Raw genomic sequence first — 20,847 nt, 5'->3', positions numbered from 1 at the left:
ATGGGTAAATGTAGTAACCACATTGTTTTTTCATGTGAAACCTTCATAAGAGTGTATGTCAATAATACCTTAAGAAAAAATTGTTTTAAAAATTGTTGACATGAAAGGGCCCTTGGGTAATAATGTAGGAAAAACTTTCAGTGTATTATAACTGTAAATTGCACACATTGTCCATTGTAATTCCAGTATTGATGCTGAAAAAGCTTTTGACTACCTAATGGATTATTATTAGAAAATATTAGAGGAAAGAATGCAGAAGATTTCCTAATGAAAGTGAAAGAAAAGAAGGTTTAGGGAAACCTAAGTTTCATATAAAAGAAAGAATTTGCAATAAACAAGAATAAATCCTCAAAAGATAAAAAAAATTAAAAAAACAGAAATAACATGGATGATGGTATGACCATACCAACAATTTTAGAGTTATAAATAAAATCTCAAGAACTTAAAGGATGATCTGAATAGAAGGAAGAGAAAATGGTATATATATTTTTAAAAGAATTCAATGGATCTTTCAAAATTTAATGGATCCAATTGACAGCAGATTAGAAACTGCAGAAGAAAAGTCAGTGAACTTGAGGATATCACCATATAAAGTAATCAAACTGAAACATGGAGAGAGGTAAAAGACTGAAAAAGTGACCTTTTTTTTTTTTGTCACCAATGGGTGAGAGAGAGAGAGAGAGAGAGAAAAACACTTCAATTCTTGTCCTGAAAGACTAAATGATACAGGATTTACCTTCTTGTTGTAAAAAACTAGAAATTGGGTGAGATATATGAAATAGCTGTTTTCAGACATTGGAATACAGGCAGAACATGATTGTGATTTGTTCCTGTTGATTTATGGCACAGTATCCAGCCAAAGTGGGGAAAGCAGAAAAAATTATTTGAAGGAGTAGGCTGAATATTTTCCAAATAGATGAAAATTATAAGTCCATAAATCTTAAGAAGCTCAAAAACCCAGCAGAAGAAACATTTAAAAAAGAAAAAAAGCCAAGGTACATCACAATCTAATTGCTGGAAATGAGTAATAAGGAGAAAATATAAAAGAAAAAAGGAACATTACACAGAAGAGAACAGAAAATGACTGTAGACTTAAACACTACAAGCTAGAAGTCAATGAAATGTCCTATTTAATATACTGTCAGGAGAAAAAATGCCAACCTTGATGTCTGTATACAACAAAAATATCCTTAAAAATAAGAAGTAAAGAATTTTTCAGACAAAAAGATGTGAGTGAAATTCTCACCAAGTGACCTGCATTATAAGAAATATGAAGGAAATTTCTCTGGTGGAATGGAAATGATACAAGAGTGATAGATAGAACTGAAAGGAAAATAGACTTCATAATTATTGTTCAAGATTTCAACATTCCCTTTAGAAAAAGTAAGAAAAATCAATAACATTATAACATGAATAACACTTTCAACTAATTTGACCTAATTGCTATTTATTAGAACATACTACCCAACAACAAAAGAATGTACATTGTTTTCTAGTACACATGGGACATTTACAGATATAGACTCTATTCTGGACCATAAAGCAAGACTCAATAAGTTTTAGAGAATATAAATCATACAAAATTTTTTTCTGTCAACATAATGGAATTAAATTAGAAATTATTAACAGATATCTAGAAAAGTTTCAGATATTTGGAAATTAAATAGTACATATCTAATTAACCTGTAAGGTAAAGAATAAGCCGCAAGGAAAATTACAAAGTTTCATACATATCAATATATCAAACACTGCATATCAATTTGTGGGATGTTGCCACAGCAGTGTTTTGAAGGAAATTTATAGTATTAAATAGTTCTGTTAGAAAATAATAAAGGTCTCAATCAATTATCTAAACTTCTACCTTAAGAATCTAGAAAAAAGCCAAGTAAACCCAAATTAAGTACGAGGAAGGAAAAATAAAGATATGAGCAACAATCAATAAAGTAGAAAACAAAAACTAAAAGAAAAATCAATGAAACACAAAACTCAATAAAACTGATGAACTTCTAGACATACTGTTTGGGAAATAATAGAGGACACTAACAGTATCAGGAATGAGAGAGATGGTATTACTAAAAATCCTACAGAAGTGGATAATAAGGAATATTCTAAACAACATTATGCCAATAAATTGAACAACTCAGGTGAAATGGAAAAATTCCTTAGAAGACAAAAACTACCAATGTTCATCACTTAAGAAGGAATATAGGAACCAAACATCCCCAAGGAAGCTGAATTTGAAGTTTGTAACTTTCCTATAAGGAAAACTTAAGACCCAGATGGTATTGTGAATTGTTCCAAACATTTTAAAGAAGAAATAATATCAATTCTACACAAACTCTTATAGGAAATAGAGGAGAGAGGACTTCCCAACTCATTCTGTGATGTGATCATTATCCTGATTCTAAAACCAGACAAAAACATTGTAAGAAAAGAATATTAGATCAAACTTTCTATGAACAGACTCAAAAATCCTTAAAATATTATAGCAATTCAATATATAGCTATAAAGAAAAAAGGATAATGCACTATGACCAAGTGGGATTTGTCCCACTAATGCGAGATTAGTGTAACATTTGAAAATTAATATAGTAACAGAAAAGAAAAGTGGTATGATCTTCTCAAAACATGCAGAAAAAGCATTTGACAAAATTCAGCTCCCAGTCATTAGAGAATCAGAAAACTAGTCTGGAGTTCTTACTTAACTGTCTCTTGGCTTCCAGTTTATTCTTACGATCCTATGACATTTCTCCCTTGCCACCTGGCACAATGCTAAACTTCATCAGTAGAGGGCACAAGAAGGATACTGGAGAAAGAAAAGGCTTCTTTCCTGGTTCCTGTGCATCTGTTTTTTTGCTCTTGCCTGCAAAAAAGCACTCAGTATGTTTCAGCAGTACTCTGGCAGTCGATTACCAGTGGCAGGTTTGATGGCACCCCTTCAGAGGGGGCTTCCCAGCAACGAATTCAGCAACATGCTCATAGATGGCTTCATAAATTCCACCAATGCACCAGCTGACGAACTTGCAGTTTCCTGATGAGTTTTATAGGTACCCCAGCTGGCTGCCTAGGTGTCAGCAATATCCCCTTCAAGCGGTTTTCCAGTGAGTTTATGGGAAGTCCTGCCGGTATACCAGCTGGTTTTCAGTAAGTTCAAAACACACCCAACACATACCACCACTACAGGCAGCTTGCTGGTACTCCAGGAGAGTATTTCCCTGGCTGGCAGCCTTGAAGCACTACTGTGAACCAGTTCTGTCCCCAGGCTACTATCACACCTTCACCAACAAGGTCTGAATCCCATTCTTTGGGAGCATCCCTCCCTTCCAAGTTTGTTCCTTACTTGAGTATTCTCCCTCAGCTCTAGGGTGGGATTCTTTAGAGCTCCCTTTTATTTTTCTTAGTTAATTCTGTGTAAATAGTTAATGGTTCCTTATATTAAGCTGTCTTTGTTCAAGTTTCCATGTAGTTTCTATCCCATAGCTGGTTGTGCTGGTTGTGGTCCCAGGAGACAGACCCTCCAAAAAGGAATTTTACTGTTGGTTTGGGTTGTGTTCTTGGGCTTGAGTACAGTGCCAGGTTGCTTCCATTGGGAAGCAGGATGCATGACAAGAAGTGACATAATCTGGTCACAGTATACCCTTTGGTGGATTGTGGTAAAGTGCCAGCTGAACCAAGTACCTTGAGAACATAAATGACTGTTGCATTTGATCATTATGGCAGTAATGGTGACTACAAATGCCATGGAATGGGATGGATTCTCCTGAATGTTCCAAGTGCTTAAAGAGAGAAAAATGACAATATAAAGCCAACTGGTTTATTATAATTATTATTAACCACTATAATGATCTCTACTTGATACAGACATTTGCTAATAGAAAACCTTAAAAGCAGGAAACAGTAACATAAAATAAATGCCAAATAAAAATCACTTAAAAATTTGAAAGATGATACCACACATACTTAATATGTGAATTTTTCTCTCCTAAAATGAAATTTTAAAGCAAAGTATCAATTACATTATCTGATGTCTTGGTCTCTGGTAATAAATATTCTAGACATAGAAAAAAATTCATTTTGCATTGATATTCATCAAATTGTTAAGTGCATGTGTAAAGCATCTTTGAATGGGCATTAGTCAGTGGTCATACACATAAGCTTGTTTTCTTTTCTTTTTTTTTTTTTTGAGAGGGCATCTCTCATATTTATTGATCAATTGGTTGTTAACAACAATAAAGTTCTGTATAGGGGGGTCAATGCTCAATGCACAATCATTAATCCATCTCAAGCCCAATTCTCGTCAGTCTCCAATCTTCTGAAGAATAACGAACAAGTTCTTACATGGTGAACGAATTCTTACATAGTGAATAAATTCTTACATGGTGAACAGTACAAGGGCATTCATCACAGAAACTTTCGGTTTTGATCATGCATTATGAACTATAAACAATCAGGTCAAATACGAATATTCGTTTGATTTTTATACTTGATTTATATGTTGATCCCACATTTCTCCCTTTATTATTATTATTATTTTTATTTTTAATAAAATGCTGAAGTGGTAGGTAGATGCAAGATAAAGGTAGAAAACATAGTTTAGTGCTGTAAGAGGGCAAATGTAGATGATCAGGTGTGTGCCTATGGACTAAGTGTTAATCCAAGCTAGACAAGGGCAGCAAAACATCCACGGAGGCAGAAGATTTCTCTCAAAACAGGGGGGGTGAGGTTCTGAGCCTCACCTCTGTTGATCCCCAATTTCTCACCTGATGGCCCCGCTGCGACTGTGCCTGTCTTAGGTTGTTCCTCCCTTGAGGAATTTTACCCGTCTCTGGCTAACCAGTCATCTTCCGGGGCCATACAGGGAAATGTAAAGTTGGTAAGTGAGAGAGAAGCCATATTGTTTGCAAAGGTTAGCTTTTTACTTCTTTGCAGATTTATGCCCTGTGGCTTCTATGCCCAGCACTTGTCTCGAGGTATCTTTACCACCTGGAGGAATTATGATACTCGGTAAATTCGATATGAGGCACAAATTCTACTAAAGGGTTGTAATTAGGAAGGAAGAAGAAAAGCTATAGAGGTAGCATATGGAAGAAAACATGGGAGGATTGATTATTTCTTTGACATATCTTCTTGTAGAGTACCTTAAGTATGTATAGGTTTTAAACTACTAACTAATTTGCACACACATATTAACATAATAGGAATACGGTGACATAAACAAAGCAAATCTATAATTACCATCCATCTCCAGTGAAGCCAAGAAAACCTTTTAGGCACCCTAGGCATTTGTGAAAATTTGTCTATGATATGATGGATATTGTCCAACTGTACTTGAACAGTCTGAGAGAAATCAGACAAATTAAAGCAGCCCATTTCTGGGATCTGTTCACATCCCATATGTTCCTTTAACCGTAGATAGTCTATAGTCATAAGATTTTGGAGTGCTACAACTTGCACCCCTCCCAACGCCTGGTTGAGTTCCAAAAGTACAGATCCGGTCAAATTCGTTGTCTCACTGTATGCACATGCCAGCCTGTACATCTCCCTCCTCATTCCTATGGCAAGTCCAGGAAACGGTGGGGTGGATGCAGCCACAACCGCAGCATCGCCCAGATCCCTGTGGAGGCTTTTTGTGGATCATCCCCCTGGCACAAGTCCTCCAGAGAGTGCTGATGCCGGAAGCTCCTCCTCATATCGTATCTTAGTTCATTTTCTGGGTAGCCAAGCTAGGCCTTGATCTTCTGCATACAAACAAACAGACCCTTTGCCCACACTTTGACATGCCCTCTATTCCACTGTGCAGAACTCATTGGAGGTCAGCACACAGGAACTGCTTTTTTTTTTTTTTTTTTTTTTTTATTAAGAGAAAGAAATATTATCAGAAAAGAGTACCTCCATAGCTGATCATCTGACACCTTTTAAGTGATCAACATTAAGGATATTTAAAGCATGCGTTGATCTTTGATTTACCAATAGTTTTATTCTATCAAGGAGTAATCCCCCTTTCTTTCTTTCTTTTTTTTTTTAATCTTTAATCTACACTTACATGAAGAATGCTATGTTTACTATGCTCTCCCCTATATCAGGTCCCCCCTAACAACTACCTTACAGTTACTGTCCATCAGCTTAGCAAAATGTTGTAGAATCACCTCTTGTCCTCTCTGTGTTGTGCAGCCCACCCTCCCCTTTCTCCCTCCCCCCCATGCATGCTAATTTTAATACTCCCCTTTTTCTTCCCCCCCCCTTATCCCTCCCTGCCCACCCATCCTCCCCAATTCCTTTCCCTTTGGTACCTGTTAGTCCATTTTTGGGTTCTGTAATTCCACTGCTGTTTTGTTCCTTCAGTTTTTCCTTTGTTCTTATACTCCTCAGATGAGTGAAATCATTTGGTATTTCTCTTTCTCTGCTTGGCTTATTTCACTGAGCATAATACTCTCCAGCTCCATCCATGTTGCTGCAAATGGTTGGATTTTTCCACTTCTTATGGCTGAGTAGTATTCCATTGTGTATATGTACCACATCTTCTTTATCCATTCATCTACCGATGACATTTGGGTTGCTTCCAGTTCTTGGCTATTATAAATAGTGCTGCGATAAACATAGGGGTGCATCTGTCTTTCTCAAACTTGATTGTTGCGTTCTTAGGGTAAATTCCTAGGAGTGGAATTCCTGGTTCAAATGGTAGGTCTGTTTTGAGCATTTTGATGAACCTCCATACTGCTTTCCACAATGGTTGAACTAATTTACATTCCCACCAGCAGTGTAGGAGGGTTCCCCTTTCTCCACAGCCTCGCCAACATTTGTTGTTGTTTGTCTTTTGGATGGCAGCTATCCTTACTGGTGTGAGGTGATACCTCATTGTAGTTTTAATTTGCATTTCTCTGATAATTAGCGATGTGGAGCATCTTTTCATGTGTCTCTTGGCCATCTGTATTTCTTTTTTAGAGAACTGTCTGTTCAGTTCCTCTGCCCATTTCTTAATTGGGTTATTTGTTTTTTTGTTTGTTGAGGCATGTGAGCTCTTTATATATTCTGGACATCAAGCCTTTATTGGATCTGTCATTTTCAAATATATTCTCCCATACTGTAGGGTTCCTTTTTTGTTCTATTGATGGTGTCTTTCGCTGTACAGAAGCTTTTCAGTTTAATGTAGTCCCACTTGCTCATTTTTGCTGTTGTTTTCCTTGCCCGGGGAGATATGTTCACGAAGAGGTCATTCATGTTTATGTATAAGAGGTTTTTGCCTATGTTTTTTTCCAAGAGTTTAATGGCTTCATGACTTACATTCAGGTCTTTGATCCATTTTGAGTTTACCTTTGTATATGGGGTTAGACAATGGTTCAGTTTCATTCTCCTACATGAAGCTGTCCAGTTTTGGCAGCACCATCTGTTGAAGAGACTGTCATTTTGCCATTGTATGACCATGGCTCCTTTATCAAATATTAATTGACCATATATGTTTGGGTTAATTTCTGGAGTCTCTAATCTGTTCCACTGGTCTGTGGCTCTGTTCTTGTGCCAGTACCAAATTGTCTTGATTACTATGGCTTTGTAGTAGAGCTTGAAGTTGGGGAGTGAGATCCCCCCTACTTTATTCTTCTTTTTCAGTATTGCTTTGGCTATTCGGGGTCTTTGGTGTTTCCATATGAATTTTTGAATTATTTGTTCCAATTCATTGAAGAATGTTGCTGGTAATTTGAGAGGGATTGCATCAAATCTGTATATTGCTTTGGGCAGGATGGCCATTTTGACCATATTAATTCTTCCTAGCCATGAGCATGGGATGAGTTTCCATTTATTAGTGTCCCCTTTAATTTCTCTTAAGAATGACTTGTAGTTTTCAGAGTATAAGTCTTTCACTTCTTTGGTTAGGTTTATTCCTAGGTATTTTATTCTTTTTGATGCAATGGTGAATGGAATTGTTCTCCTGATTTCTCTTTCTATTGATTCATTGTTAGTGTATAGGAAAGCTACAGATTTCTGTGTGTTAATTTTGTATCCTGCAACTTTGCTGTATTCCGATATCAGTTCTAGTAGTTTTGGAGTGGAGTCTTTAGGGTTTTTTATGTACAGTATCGTATCATCTGCAAATAGTGACAGTTTAACTTCTTCTTTACCAATCTGGATTCCTTGTATTTCTTTGTTTTGTCTGATTGCTGTGGCTAGGACCTCCAGTACTATGTTAAATAACAGTGGGGAGAGTGTGCATCCCTGTCTGGTTCCCGATCTCAGAGGAAATGCTTTCAGCTTCTCGCTGTTCAGTATAATGCTGGCTGTGGGTTTATCATATATGGCCTTTATTATGTTGAGGTACTTTCCCTCTATTCCCATTTTGCTGAGAGTTTTATCATGAATGAATGTTGAATTTTGTCAAATGCTTTTTCAGCATCTATGGAGATGATCATGTGGTTTTTGTCTTTCTTTTTGTTGATGTGGTGGATGATGTTGATGGATTTTCGAATGTTGTACCAATGATGTTGATGGATTTTCGAATGTTGTACCATCCTTGCATCCCTGGGATGAATCCCACGTGGTCATGGTGTATGATCCTTTTGATATATTGTTGAATTCTGTTTGCTAATATTTTATTGAGTATTTTTGCATCTACATTCATCAGGGATATTGGTCTGTAATTTTCTTTTTTGGTGGGGTCTTTGCCTGGTTTTGGTATTAGGGTGATGATGTTGGCTTCATAGAATGAGTTTGGGAGTATTCCCTCTTCTTCTATTTTTTGGAACACTTTAAGGAGAATGGGTATTATGTCTTCTCTGTGTGTCTGATAAAATTCCGAGGTAAATCCGTCCGGCCCTGGGGTTTTGTTCTTGGGTAGTTTTTTGATTACCGTTTCAATTTCTTTGCTCGTAATTGGTTTGTTTAACTTTTGTGTTTCTTCCTTGGTCAGTCTTGGGAGGTTGTATTTTTCTAGGAAGTTGTCCATTTCTTCTAGGTTTTCCAGCTTGTTGGCATATAGGTTTTCATAGTAGTCTTTAATAATTCTTTGTATTTCTGTGGAGTCTGTCGTGATTTTTCCATTCTCATTTCTGATTATGTTGATTTGTGTTGATTCTCTTTTTCTCTTAATAAGTTTGGCTAGAGGCTTATCTATTTTGTTTATTTTCTCAAAGAACCAGCTCTTGGTTTCATTGATTTTTGCTATTGTTTTATTCTTCTCAATTTTGTTTATTTCTTCTCTGATCTTTATTATGTCCCTCCTTCTGCTGACTTTAGGCCTCATTTGTTCTTCTTTTTCCAGTTTCGATAATTGTGATGTTAGGCTATTCATTTGGGATTGTTCTTCCTTCTTCAAGTGTGCCTGGATTGCTATATACTTTCCGCTTAAGACTGCTTTCGCTTCGTCCCACAGAAGTTGAGGCTTAGTGTTGTTGTTGTCATTTGTTTCTATATATTCCTTGATATCTATTTTGATTTGTTCATTGATCCACTGATTATTTAGTAGCATGTTGTTAAGCCTCCATGTGTTTGTGAGCCTTTTTGTTTTCTTTGTAGAATTTATTTCTAGTTTTATACCTTTGTGGTCTGAAAAATTGGTTGGTAGAATTTCAATATTTTGGAATTTACTGAGGCTCTTTTTGTGAGCTAGTATGTGGTGTGTTCTGTAGAATGTTCCATGTGCACTTGAGAAGAATGTATATCCTGTTGCTTTTGGATGTAGAGTTCTATAGATGTCTATTAGATCCATCTGTTGTAGTGTGTTGTTCAGTGCCTGTGTGTCCTTACTTATTTTCTGCCTGGTGGATCTATCCTTTGGTGAGTGGTGTGTTGAAGTCTCCTAAAATGAATGCATTGCAGTCTATTTCCCTCTTTAGTTCTATTAGTATTTGCTTCACATATGCTGGTGCTCCTGTATTGGGTGCATATATATTTAGAATGGTTATATCCTCTTGCTGGACTGAGCCCTTCATCATTATGTAGTATCCTTCTTTATCTCTTGTTACTTTCTTTGTTTTGAAGTCTATTTTGTCTGATATCAGTACTGCAACCCCTGCTTTCTTCTCACTGTTATTTGCCTGAAATATGTTTTTCCATCCCTTAACTTTTAGTCTATGCTTGTCTTTGGGTTTAAGGTGAGTTTCTTGTAAGCAGCATATAGATGGGTCTTGCTTTTTTATCCATTCTATTACTCTGTGTCTTTTGATTGGTGCATTAAGTCCATTTACATTTAGGGTGACTATTGAGAGATATGTACTTATTGCCATTGCAGGCTTTAGATTTGTGGTTACCAAAGGTTCAAGGTTAGCTTCTTTAGTATCTTACTGCCTAACTTAGCTTGCTTATTGAGCTGTTATATACACTGTCTGGAGATTCTTTTCTTCTCTCCCTTCTTATTCCTCCTCCTCCATTCTTCATATGTTGTGTGTTTTGTTCTGTGCTCTTTTTAGGGGTGCTCCCATCTAGAGCAGTCCCTGTAGGATGCCCTGTAGAGGTGGTTTGTGGGAAGCAAATTCCCTCAGCTTTTGCTTGTCTGGGAATTGCTTAATCCATCATCATATTTAAATGATAGTTGTGCTGGATACAGTATTCTTGGTTCAAGGTCCTTCTGTTTCATTGCATTAAGTATATCATGCCATTCTCTTCTGGCCTGTATGTAGGATTTCTGTCGAGAAGTCTGATGTTAGCCTGATGGGTTTTCCTTTATAGGTGACCTTTTTCTCTCTAGCTGCCTTTAAAACTCTTTCCTTGTCCTTGATCCTTGCCATTTTAATTACTATGTGTCTTGGTGTTGTCCTCCTTGGATCCTTTCTGTTGGGGGTTCTGTGTAATTCCATGGTCTGTTCGATTATTTCCTCCCCCCGTTTGGGGAAGTTTTCAGCAATTATTTCTTCAAAGAGACTTTCTATCCCTTTTCCTCTTTCTTCTTCTTCTGGTACCCCTATTATACGAATTTTATTCCTTTTGGATTGGTCACATAGTTCTCTTAGTGTTGTTTCATTCCTGGAGATCCTTTTATCTCTCTCTATGTCAGCTTCTATATGTTCCTGTTCTCTGGCTTCTATTCCTTCAATGGCCTCTTGCATCTTATCCATTCTGCTTATAAATCCTTCCAGGGATTCTTTCACTTCTGTGATCTCCTTCCTGACATCTGTGATCTCCCTCCGGACTTCATCCCATTGCTCTTGCATTTTTCTCTGCATCTCTGTCAGCATGTTCATGATTTTTATTTTGAATTCTTTTTCAGGAGGACTGGTTAGGTCTGTCTCCTCAGGTGTTGTCTCTGTGATCTTTGTCTGCCTGTAGTTTTTCCTTTTCATGGTGATAGAGATAGTTTGCGAGCTGGTACGAGTGACCTCTGTAAGAGCTTCCCTTCTTGTTGGTTTGTGGCCTTCCTCTCCTGGGAGAATAGTGACCTCTAGTGGCTTATGCTTGTCAGCTGTGCGCAGACAGGGCTTCTGCTACCTGCCCGTTTGTTATGGAGTTTATCTCCGCTGTTGCTGTGGGCGTAGCCTCGCCTGGCTGGGGCTGCTCCTCCAAAGTGGTGGAGCCCCATTGGAGGTGGAGCGGCCGGGAGGCTATTTATCTCCATAAGGGGCCTCTGTGCTCCCTGTTGCCCAGGGGGTTAGAGTGCCCAGAGATCCCCAGATTCCCTGCCTCTGGTCTAAGTGTTCTGTCCTGCCCCTTTAAGACTTCCAAAAAGCACTCTCCAAACCAAAACAACAACAGCAACAATGAGAGAGGGAAGAGAAAAAAAAAAAAAAAAAAGGAAAAAACACGCAATTTTTTTTTGCCCTCAGTCGCCGGTCCCAGGCACCTGCTCACTGGTCCTATTGCCCTGCCTCCCTAGCACCGGGTTCCCTGTCCCTTCAAGGCTTCCAAAAAGCACCCGCCCACTGGTCCCGTAGGGAGAAACGCGCGATATTCTTTGTCCTCAGGCGCCAATTCCAGGCACCTGCTCACTGGTCCTGCTGCTCTGCCTCCCTAGCACCGGGGTCCCTGTCCCTTTAAGGCTTCCAAAAAGCACTCGCCAAAAAGAGGAAAAAAAAGGGGAAAAACGGGTGATTTCCTCTGTCCTCCGGCGCAGGTCTCAGGCACCCACCCACTGGTCCCGTAGGGAAAAACGCATGATATTCTTTGTCCTCAGGTGCCAGTCCCAGGCACCCGCTCACCAGTCCCGCCGCCCTGCCTCCCTAGCAACAGGGTCCCTGTCCCTTTAAGGCTTCCAAAAAGCACTCGCGAAAAAAAAAAAAAACCACTCTGGTTTCTTTCCACCCGCCAGGACCCGGGGGGAGGGGCGCTCGTGTCCTGCTGGGCCAGGGCTTTTATCTTACCCCTTTCGCAAGGCGCTGGGTTCTTGCAGGTGTGGATGTGGTCTGGATGTTGTCCTGTGTCCTCTGGTCTCTATTTTAGGAAGAGTTTTCTTTGTTATATTTTCATAGCTGTATGTGTTTTTGGGAGGAGATTTCCACTGCTCTACTCATGCTGCCATCCTGGCTCCGCCCCTTTTTTTCTTTTTTAATGATGAAAATATTGTCTCCTTGCCCTGATCATGGTTTTGCCATTGAAATCTATATTGCTTTTACTTCATATTTTAGGCCAGTTTGTGATCTCAAGTTGCAGTGTTCCACAATGACATTCACTTCTCTGTGTGTTTCGTATACTGAAACTCATAGTGAGTACTCAAGCAGTGGAAGATGGCCAAGGACATTCTTGGAGAGTATTCAAATACTATTCAGATCTCTCAACAAGGTTAACATCATCACACAGAATCACATGTCAAGACTGCCAATGTAAGGACTTATTTGGCATTCAAAACTTGTAATTATTCTGGAATACCACTCATAGGATTTATGTAATATAAATATATAGTATAAATGCATACTCTTATTGATATTGTATTCACAAGAAAGGCCCACTGTTTGCAGGCAGAGCCTAGATCACACAGTTACTGTCTGGTAACAGTACAAGTGAGACTGAGCAGCTTGTGGCTACTGCTCTCCCAAATGCTTCTGTCCTGGTCCCCAGAGATGTCATCTGTGACGTTTGAATCTACTTCTCAGTGTTTCTTGCTCTCGTTTTCAGCTGGTATCATTTGATTCCTTCAAATCAATACTAACTCTGTGTCAAATTATTAAACTTTAATTCTCACAGGAGAATTATAACATTTTTTTTTCTCATTCTCCCTATCACTTGATTTTTCTTGGGATTTAAAAAAAAGTGAATTTGCTGAGAAATTCCAAGAAGGAATTACTATGTATAAACACTAATGTCAATAACTGCAGCTTTTGTATAGTGCTGGTGAGAATGCACAGAAGGCATTTTTGTATAAATATACACTTACCGTATCACCCAGCAATTCCACTCCTAGTTGTTAACAACATAAATTTAAATATATAATAGCTACCCAAAGACTTGTAAATTTATAGCAGCTTCATTTATAAAATCTAAAATCTGGAAACAACCCAACTGCCCATCAATAGTGAGAGCATAATCAAATTTTGGTAGCTCTGTACAATGGAATACAACTCAGCAATAAAAGGATATTGAGCCACATGGAGAAATCTCAAAAACATCGTGCTATGTGAAAAAAGCCAGACACAAACCACTACTGGAACCATATTAATGTATGACTACATTTATATGAGATCTTTTTAGTCAAAATTATGGTGACAACAGACCAGCAGCTCCATAGGGTGGGGGACTGCAAAGGGTACATGGAAGCTTTTGATGGTTCTCAAAACTCATAGAATTAGTGTTAGAATTAGTGAATTTTATTGTAGGTAAATTATACATTAATAAAGTGAACAAGTAAACTCATAATTGTATTTTCTTATACCATCAATAATTAGAAAGTTTACAAAAAGATATTTATGATAGTGTATTTGAAATACCTTGAAATTACTCTCTAAAGAAGTACAAAGACTTCTGTAAATTAAAATTAAGGAACATTAAAGGAGATCTAAATATATTGGCAGAGATTTCTTGTTCTCAGATTAGAATCTCAATGTTATGAAGATACCATTCTCCTCAAATTGATGAACAGATTGAACCTAATCCCATAAAAATTCCAACATTTTTTAGCGTGAGTCCAAAATTTATATGGAAAGGCTATGAACAGAAAAAACAAAATAGGTGGGCTTTCTCTACTACATCTCAAGATTTAGTGTGAAAATATAATTACACCACTGATATGGGTGCATGAATGGTCAGTTGATGTAATAGAAAGCCAGGTAGTAGGCACCCAGTCTTGAATAGATGTTTCTATGTCAGATTTCTATGAAGTGCCATGGCTGATTAGAGGGGGAAATTATAATTAACTTTTCAATAAATTGTGTTGAGTAGCCATTTGGAAAAAAAGGAAATTGGATTACTACCTCCCATCAGGCCCCCCAAAATCTGTTTTAGTGCATTAAAGTACTAGATGTGAAACACAAAGCTGTATGCTTTTTAAAAAAGAATATAGGCTATCTCCAGGGCCTTGGGAAGGATTTCTTCAACACAGGACAAAAAGCATTATCGTAAAGAAAAGGATTGATAAACTGATTACATTAAAATGAAAAACTTGTCATCATACTTTTTAAAAAGATGAAAAGAAAATCACAGAGTGGGTGAAGATAATATTCTGTTCATTTGTTTCTATAATGCAAGTTCATGTATGATTGATAAATGGGGAGAATGATGTCATTTGAACTGAGGTAATACTGATTCTTATTCCACTTTCCCAGCAAGCTCGTGTCTTTTATCATCAAGCGGCAGCAAGTAAACAGGATATACAGACATAGCTAAATGTTGCATGTGCTATACATGATGCCCATCCATCTCAGTTTGGCCCCTTTTCTCAATTTCAACATGTGCTTTATCTTAAAATTGCTTATTGCACATTTGCCTTATCATTAGTCAGTAGCTTTAACCCTCTTTGTACCCCTTTCTTTCAAGTACCTTTTCATTTCACTTTTTCTTAGTAGTTTTTTAAAGATAAAATACTTTATTTACTCTAGTATTTTTTATTAGGACTCTAACATGTCTTAAACTATTAATTTTTTTAGTTATGGTTATTGATTAATGCTGTGGTTGCAAATTTGTAATATGTTTTGAAAGATGAACCTTAACCCTATTTTCTCCACATTTTCTTCTTTTGGAGCATAATTTTGCAGAAGGCATATTTCACATCTTAGCAGAAACACCCTGTATTTGCAACATATATTTGACAAAGGACTGTATTGTTTCATTAATACTAAGGCTCAACTATTTCACATATTAGCTTCTCTACAGTTGGAATGTATCTTACATTCCAAAAGATGGAATCTTTCAACTATAACTATAACTGTTTTTTTTTTCCTAAGGAAAAAATAATGGTGCATTTTAGAAGCTGTTGATTACTTAGACTTGATGAAGTACTGTAGTACCCAGAATGTAAAGAACTACATATCAATTTTAAAGAGTCAGGCAGCACAGTAGGGAAGTAGCAAAAGACTTGAACAGCCACTTTATAACAGAAGAAATCTCTGTGGCTAGTAAATATATGAAAAAGAACGTTTAATCTCATAAGGCAGTCACACATTAAATACACAGTGAGATGCCTTTACGTACTTAGCATACTGGCAGAAGTGTTAAAACCCCATAACAAGTATTGATGTGGACACAAAAAGATGTATAAGGTATGATTTTATTCATATGAATCTAAGCTATGCTGCTTAGAAATGCATTATTTATTTGGGAAAAACATTTTTAAAAAGAAAGGAAGTCATCACACAAATGTCAATATGGTACTTACGTTTTGGGGGTGATTTATGATAGAGATGTTCAAGGGGGCTTTTGGTGTTCAGGTAATGTTCTGTTTCTTCACCTGGATGAGTTTGTTTTGTAATTGTTAAACTTAATGTTATTTTCTGTACTTTTCTATATGTTTCAGAATAAAATAAAAAGGGGGGAATGGTCATTTATGCCAAATGTTGTTGTTATGTCAGGTAATATGAAGACTGAGACTTGACTGTTGGATTAAGCACAGTGGAGACCACTGAACACAATGCATCATCCCAGTGGCGTGCTTGGGGCAGTGACCCGATTAGAATGGGCACAGGATAGAGTGAGAGGAGAGGAACTGGGGACTGAGTAAACAGCACTCATCGGAGGAGTTTTATGTAAAATGGAGAAATACAGTGTTGACAGGAGAGGCTGTAGGAAGCTTTACATAAAATATAGAGCATCAGGAGAATATGAGGATAAATTTTCTGGAATACTGAAGGCAATGGAGCAGTGGATGGGAAGGGAGAGAATTTGCTATTGTAATAATTACGTTTTTGGGGGAGAAGAAATAAAAAAGTTTTAATGCTTATATTTGTACAGAAAACTAACATTAAAGCTGCTTGGTAAGTCTTGGGAATATGTATGTTGGAATCACACATAACATTTCATATCTATTAATGGAAAAGATCATGAACACTATCTTGCTCAAAACTGCTTTGCAGTAAGAGAATGACTCCCAGAGGGATTAATACTTGCTTAAAATTGTACCATTAGTAATCATCCCAGCCTAAAACACAGAGTTGCTCTTGCCCCTTGGGTTAGTGCTCTTTTTATAGTATTATCTATAATATGGTTTGTTCTTAAATCAGGTTTTCTATATATAGTCATTATATTTTATAGTAGAGTTTATTTGAATAATATTTCAGGTGCCTTTGCTACAGAACAGACAATGCCAGAACATAATCGTCATGTGTTATTTCTCATGATTTCATGAGTTTGCTGAGCTCAACTAGGACTATTCACATGGCTTGTCATTGGCAGTTCAGCTGAGGTTGGAGGGCCTTACTCACATATCTCGGGCCTTGGTACTGTTTGTGGCGGGGAAAACATCATACATCTCTCATCATATGATAGTCTAGACTAGATTTTAGTGGGACTATTCCAAGGAGCAAAAATGGAAGTCTAAACCCCTGAACTAGCACACCACCACATCTGCCACATTAAATTACTCAAAGCATCTCATAAATCCAATCCAGATTGAAGAGTTAAGGAAACAGGCCCCATCACTTGATGGGATGAAGTGCAAAATACTGTGGTCATGTTTAATTATAAATTATAAAATAGATTAATTATAAATGTTATATTTAAATAAATAAATGCCCTTTCTAATGATAATTTTCACTTAATATGTAGTGAAGAGCTGTTGATTTAGAGAATCTAACAATGTAGGATTAGTCAATATGAGAAACAATTTGACAATGAAAAAATGTGTTATGGAAAAAAGGGGAAGTTATGTTTTCCAGATTTTGTATCTTCTATGATGTAAAACAAAGAAAGAAATATGTGTTTTATAAAAAGGTAGACAAAAATAAGGGGAAGAATTCATTGAATGCAATCTTTATTGTTGGGAATGTTGGCTTAATCATTATTTTCTGAAATCATTACCATTAATGTTTTATCATCATATTTGTGGATTTTTTTTTTACATTATAGAATACACTAGAATATAATGCAATGGAAAAGTAAGAGCAACTAATAGTTTCCTATGAATTAATTTATAATAACATATTTCCAGGCACTGTGCTAATTATATTTGTATAATATTTTACTTACATTTATTTGAGAGCTATCTGTATTAAATACCTACTCTGATTCTTTCACTGTGCTAAGACTTGGAGCTGTTACTCTGAACCAGGTAGACATGGTCCTTGCATATTGCACACCCTTAGTTGAAATTAGGGAAGGTTTTCTAAAGAAATTTTCTAAGCCAGGACCTGAAGGATGAGTAGGGGTTACTGAAGTAAGATTGAGAAAGGGAATAGGAAGTTTTCCAGGGAAAAGGATAATGGCTTGGATGGGGCCTTGGAGTTAAGCAAGTAAAAATCTATTTGTGGCTAAAGCCTAGAATGTGAAAGGGTGAGACAAGAATGAAGCTGGAGAGGTAGAGTCTGGATTTTATGCCAAGGATCATGGGAAACCATTGATGAGTTTTAGAGTTTCTTTTGCTCAGATTATTGTTTTAGAAAAGTTACTGGCTGCAGTTTGGGTAAGGGCTGTAGCCAGGGAGAAGAAAGGGTTGACCCCAGGAAACCAATAATACAAACCATAGGTAGTGATACTAATTAAGTGAATGTGAGAGTAGAAGAGATGTTTAGGAAATGGAATCAACCAAATTTGGTGACTGGATGTGGAGGAACCCAAGATGACTGCTCTCAGGTTTCTGAATTTGGAGTGCCATTAATTAATAGGGAACACCCGTGCGGAACAGGTGTGGGAAGGGGTCCTTGTGTGGGACTTGCTGCACTATCCCAACTCTATTTCTAGGCTAAATACATGGGTCTCTTTTTTACATTCTCTAGTATTTGAAATGATATTTCTAATATCAGTTCATAAAGGTTTTGATTCTTGTTCAGTAAAAGTCAAATGTAGCAATACTGCCATAACCTGAATTTATATCTTAGATCTGAAAGATTTTACTTTAGCGTGAATTCCTTAATAGGTAGAATTTAGTGCTCTGTTGTATAGTGAATTGCATCAAACAATTTACATACTGCTTAAGAAGCAACATGTGATACCTGTCTTAAGCCTTGAGCCTTAAGTGATGAGGCCTGTTGCCTTAACTCTTAAGCCTTGAGCCTAAATTAAAATAATTTCATAATTAATATTTGTCCAAGGTTTAAAAATAGCGTTCATTAAAATAACTTTTAAAAACTGTTTCTCTCCTATTATTGTCCTTCCTGACTCTAGTAAGTAAAATATTGGTTTACATTTTATGCCTGGGAAGAAAAAACACATAAGATAGCTACATAAAAATGAAGTATATCATTTGTGGACTTCTCTCTCCTTCAAATGTTAAGTAATGATAATTGAGGTTTAAAAGAAGAATTAACTGTTGTGCCTTGGCACATTAAACTTCCTTTGATACTAAAATTTTAATTTTGAATTTCTAGCTATCTGTAGATTTTATTAAAGTACATTTACTCATCCTACAGGATTTGTTGTTCTAGGAATGTTAACTTGCCCAAAATGTTCTGACCCTCATTATAGAAAGTACATGTTCAATAGTCTGTTTCTCCCATGTGTTCTCTATAGACTGGACTTTCTAATATTCTCAATATTTTGTAAGTTTAAAAGCACTTTACAACCTATTTTTTCTTCTTGTTTTTTTTCCTTAGGCACTACACGGGCCCCCAGGGATGGGGAAGTACCAGGGGTGGACTATAATTTCATTTCTGTTGAGCAGTTCAAAGCACTGGAAGAGAGTGGAGCATTATTAGAAAGTGGAACCTATGATGGTATGTCTGCAAATGTTGACAACAACAGCAGCCCAGAAAAATACCTGAATCACTGGAATTACTTCAGGGGAAATTTTATCAGTAAAATACCATTTTTAAAGTTTTTCCTGTTAGTCTTTGGGAAAATTTTCTTTTGATTAGGAAATTTTTAATTTACTGATTAAATGAAACTAAACAATAAGCAAAAATGTTCCATCATATTATAAAGTTGATTGTGAGTGATATACTAAAATCATTTAAATTGGCCAGTTTGCATATTTCATAGTAATTCACATTCATCATATAAACTCAGCAAGCATTTGTTGATAGCTTTCTGTTTGTGTTTGGGAATCCAAATACTTCACACTTTAAAAAATCTGTTTATACCTTGGTTATCTTGGAGAAAAGAGAATATTGATTGGCAGTGGGAGGCAACTAAAACAAAATAATTGGTTTCCTTTTCATATCTTTTTCCTCTACCCACCTGATTCTAGGAAGTATAGATTTAAGGTCAACTTCAATTTTTAAATGATTCTATATTAGTCCTTTTTTCCCCTTACCTAACACTCTTTACCAGCAAGCTTGTCCACTCCCATGCTTTTCTATCATTGCTTTTCATGCTGTTATAATTGCCTTTTTTGCAAACTCTAAAGGCAGCATCATGTCTTATTCAATAGTATCTTCAGTGCCTAGAGGTGGGGCTCAAAAAATTCTGACCTTTCATCATAACCAAGTATGCCTTTGCATTCTATCCAAAATAGTAATTTTTCATAATTTCTCTCTTTAACTGCACTGTGACCTCAAAAGAGTGGAGTCATCATGTACTTCTTCCTTTTTCTCACAGTTCCCACCCAGTCAGTTACCAAATCTTGTCATTTCCTCCTTTCTAGCAGATTTCACAATTCCTTTCTTCTCACTTTCATCACCGCATTGTAGGCCCACTGGACTAGGTAATGCCTGGACTGTTGCAGTGAATCTCATCTATTACAATTGCTTCCCTGTGTCCATCCACCCTGCCTGCTGCTCCCGTGCTAGCCAAGCAGTACTCTGGTCGTCTCTCCTCTTTAGAATCTTCAGTGGTTTCCTTCTGCCTGCTCAGTTTGACCCAACTACCCTTTCTGGGTGTATCTCCCACAACTCACTCACTCACTCATTCATTCATTCATTCATTTGATCCTTCTTTCATTCATTCAAAAACCCATTTATTAAGTACCTGCTATGTGCCAAGTACTATAAAGAGGGACTAGAGATACTGTGATGCACAATATTGAAATGATACTGCCTTAATAAATCCTATGTCTTAGTGGGGACGGCAGTCAAAAAAACCATCAGAATAACTATAAATTAAGATGTTGTGAAGGAAACAAAAACGGATTTAAAGAAGATAATAGGAATGTCTTATTTAAATAAGGTGGGCAGTGAAGCCTTCTCAGAGGAAATGATGGCTGCTAATATTTTATTTTTATACAAATAGCCTACTTATTCCCCCCCTTATAGGCAATCTTTCTGGTGTGTTTAATATGTATGTTTATTCATTCACACACACCCCCCCTTATAGGCAACCTTTCTGGTGTATTTAATATGTATGTTTATGTTTGTATGTGTTCAAAATGTGTATTAGTCTTTGTGCATGTATTATTTACGTTGGGACTATGTT

General features: G+C 36.9%; 1 protein-coding gene across 6 annotated transcripts in view; it reads left to right on the top strand.

Annotated features, from left to right (window-relative positions):
* Positions 1-20,847, top strand: part of MAGI3 (membrane associated guanylate kinase, WW and PDZ domain containing 3) — a 307,496-nt gene that overhangs the window by 178,766 nt on the left and 107,883 nt on the right. For all 6 annotated transcript variants that reach the window (XM_037005364.2, XM_073234405.1, XM_037005363.2 and 3 more), the window contains exon 3: positions 19,092-19,211. In XM_037005364.2, the coding sequence (XP_036861259.1) occupies positions 19,092-19,211 (120 nt within the window). The remainder of the gene's footprint in view (positions 1-19,091; positions 19,212-20,847) is intronic.

The sequence above is a fragment of the Manis javanica genome, chromosome 4 (genome assembly GCF_040802235.1).
Source record: "Manis javanica isolate MJ-LG chromosome 4, MJ_LKY, whole genome shotgun sequence".
NCBI lineage: Eukaryota > Metazoa > Chordata > Mammalia > Pholidota > Manidae > Manis > Manis javanica.
The sequence above is the reverse complement of the archived record's forward strand: the minus strand, read 5'-3'. Positions and strand labels throughout refer to the sequence as shown.